We start from the raw sequence: 2,675 nt of genomic DNA, 5'->3' as shown, positions 1-2,675 counted from the left end.
CAATTTTTCACTATGTTTTCGATTTTTCATGTATCTGCTGTTGTACCATTCGCGTTGTTCATGTTACAGACATAAACTGTCATATATCAAGAACCGCTGGACCGAATTCGGGCACACATCACATAACCCATTTGCATGATAGTCCGAATATACCGTTTAAATTTGGTGGAATTCGTGCCCTTATCTTTTTATTTAAGATGGGAGGTGCCACGCCTTCTTTCCCAATACCGCACATTTTTCTCTATGAGTATTTAATTATTTTATATGTATGTCTCTATACCAATTGCCAGCAGTCCACCACAAATATTTCAAGAGATATACCAGATGAAAATTTTTGTTAGTATGGGTGGTGCCACGCCCCCTTTTCCGAATTCGGGGAAACTTAACACAAACCATCTGCATAATAGCCCGACTATGTCGTATAAATTTGGTTGAAATCTTGCACTTATTTTTTATATATAAGATTGGAGGTGCCACGCCCTATTTTCACATACCGCCCATTTTTCTCCATGAGTATGGAATTATTTAATATACCTCTATACCAATTTCCAGTACTCTATCACAAATATTTCAAGAGATATACAACATACAAATTTTAGTTTTAGTTAGTGCCACAACGCCTTTTACGAATTCGGGAAAACTTCATATAAACCATCAGCGTGATCGTCTGAATATGCCGTATAAATTTTGTTGAATTCGGTGAAGCCGTTCTCAAGTTATAAGCTNCTATGCCGTATAAATTTGGTTGAAATCTTGCACTTATTTTTTATATATGAGATGGGAGTTGCCACGCCCTCTTTTCCAATACCGCCCATTTTTCTCCATGAGTATGGAATTATTTAATATACCTCTATACCAATTTCCAGTACTCTATCACAAATATTTCAAGAGATATACAACATACAAATTTTAGTTTTAGTTAGTGCCACAACGCCTTTTACGAATTCGGGCAAACTTCATATAAACCATCAGCGTGATCGTCTGAATATGCCGTATAAATTTGGTTGAATTCGGTGAAGCCGTTCTCAAGTTATAAGCTAACACACTAATTTCTATATATAAAATATAGGCGCCACGCCCCCTTTTCCGAATTCAAGCAAACTTCACATAAACCATCTGCATAATAGCCCAAATATGCCGCATAAATTTGGCTGAATGCGGTAAAGCCGTTCTCAAGTTACATGGTCACACCAAAAACGTTCACTTATTACAACGCTTTTATCAACTTGCAATGTTGTGTGTCCAGAAACTTTCAATGTTGTGGATCCAGAAACTTTCAATGTTGTGTGTCCGACACCATAAAACCTTTGCTTTGAAAAGTTCCTATAAAAAAGCATAGTGCNGCATGATAGCCCGAATATGTCCCAAAAATTTGGTTGAATTCGGTGAAGCCGTTCTCAAGTTATGAGGTCACACCAAAAACGTGCACAAAAATATTGTCATCCCATCTATACATATTTGCTAGAATATCAATAAATCGAAAAAGTTTTATTATATTTTTAACTAAGCAATTAAATGCGGGATTGCATGTTAGTTAGAAAATATTCAATTGACAGAATATGTAATAATAAAGTGCAAGCAAACTTTTGTATGTATTTATATCAATTAATAAGATTAGATCTGCATTATGTGAAATTTTCATGCAGAAGCAAACTATAANAAAAATATTGTCATCCCATCTATACATATTTGCTAGAATATCAATAAATCGAAAAAGTTTTATTATATTTTTAACTAAGCAATTAAATACGGGATTGCATGTTTGTTAGAAAATATTCAATTGACTTTATCTCAAATTATTACAAAATATGTAATAACAAAGTGCAAGCAAACTTTTGTATGTATTTATATCAATTAATAAGATTAGATCTGCATTATGTGAAATTTTCATGCAGAAGCAAACTATAAAAAGTCACTGTGGTGACAAATTCAACAGGTAGTGCTGTATTGACTACAATCCCAGAAAGTGAGAAAACAATTTTTACGAAAAAAATGCGAACTCTAACTTTGGTCGCTTTGGTTTGCGCAGTTTTGGCGGTGATGTTGGTATGTAGGCATATTTCGAAGAGGTTTCAATAAAGGAGAACTATTCCATAAGTTATAGTTATCCTTGTATGCCTCTTCATGGTATGGAGTACTTACCATAAAGTATATTTTCTTTCCAGCATTCGACGAACGCTCAAATGCCGCAGAGGCCTCCAAAGCAGCAAATGCCTGGCACTAGTGCCTTTGCAAGTCGTGCACGTCGTGCTGCACAAGGAGGCGGTGGTGGTGCTGATGGCGGCGCTGGCGCCGGTGCTGGTATGGGTTTTGGCATGGGAGCTAATATGGGTGGCGGCGCTCAAGGAGGCGGACATGGAGGTGGCCGTGGAGGCCATTAGTAAAGCAATGAGCTAAAGGAAGTTATGAAAAAATATTTAATGCAATAAAACAGAGCAGTACAGAGAGAATTATTTAAGGATTTCATTTGAGTATAGACTGAAAGACTTTTTTTGGAAATTTTCTTGTTTCGCATGACAAAAAGTGCATGATTTGACCTAGCAAAATTTTGAAAATATTGCCTAGCCAAAGTATGCGACCAAGAATATTTCCATTATGGGTGACCCAGAAATAGTTACCCAAAACAATTGCTGGTGTTCTTGACTTTTTTCAATGCGTTTCCAAAAATTTTACAA

The 2,675-nt window shown here is 36.0% G+C and overlaps 1 protein-coding gene across 1 annotated transcript; it reads left to right on the top strand.

Annotated features, from left to right (window-relative positions):
* Positions 1 to 1,940: 1,940 nt before the first annotated feature.
* Positions 1,941 to 2,450, top strand: LOC108355066 (glycine-rich cell wall structural protein-like). The gene is made up of 2 exons (XM_017606239.1): positions 1,941 to 2,046; positions 2,166 to 2,450. Exons 1-2 carry the CDS (start codon positions 1,993 to 1,995, stop codon positions 2,379 to 2,381), a joined length of 270 nt encoding a protein of 89 aa, XP_017461728.1. The 5' UTR covers positions 1,941 to 1,992; the 3' UTR covers positions 2,382 to 2,450.
* The last annotated feature ends 225 nt before the right edge of the window (positions 2,451 to 2,675 follow it).

This window comes from Rhagoletis zephyria, unplaced genomic scaffold (genome assembly GCF_001687245.7).
Source record: "Rhagoletis zephyria isolate East Lansing unplaced genomic scaffold, Rhagoletis_zephyria_1.1 Rzeph_scaffold_41883, whole genome shotgun sequence".
Taxonomy (NCBI): Eukaryota; Metazoa; Arthropoda; class Insecta; order Diptera; family Tephritidae; genus Rhagoletis; species Rhagoletis zephyria.
The sequence above is the reverse complement of the archived record's forward strand: the minus strand, read 5'-3'. Positions and strand labels throughout refer to the sequence as shown.

What these genes read in the sequence shown, in the direction of transcription:
- LOC108355066 (XM_017606239.1), top strand. Translation starts at nt 1,993, where the DNA reads ATGCGAACTCTAACTTTGGTCGCTTTGGTTTGCGCAGTTTTGGCGGTG. An exon ending in CAGTTTTGGCGGTGATGTTG is followed by an intron (nt 2,047 to 2,165) that starts GTATGTAGGCAT and finishes TTTTCTTTCCAG; the next exon opens with CATTCGACGAACGCTCAAAT.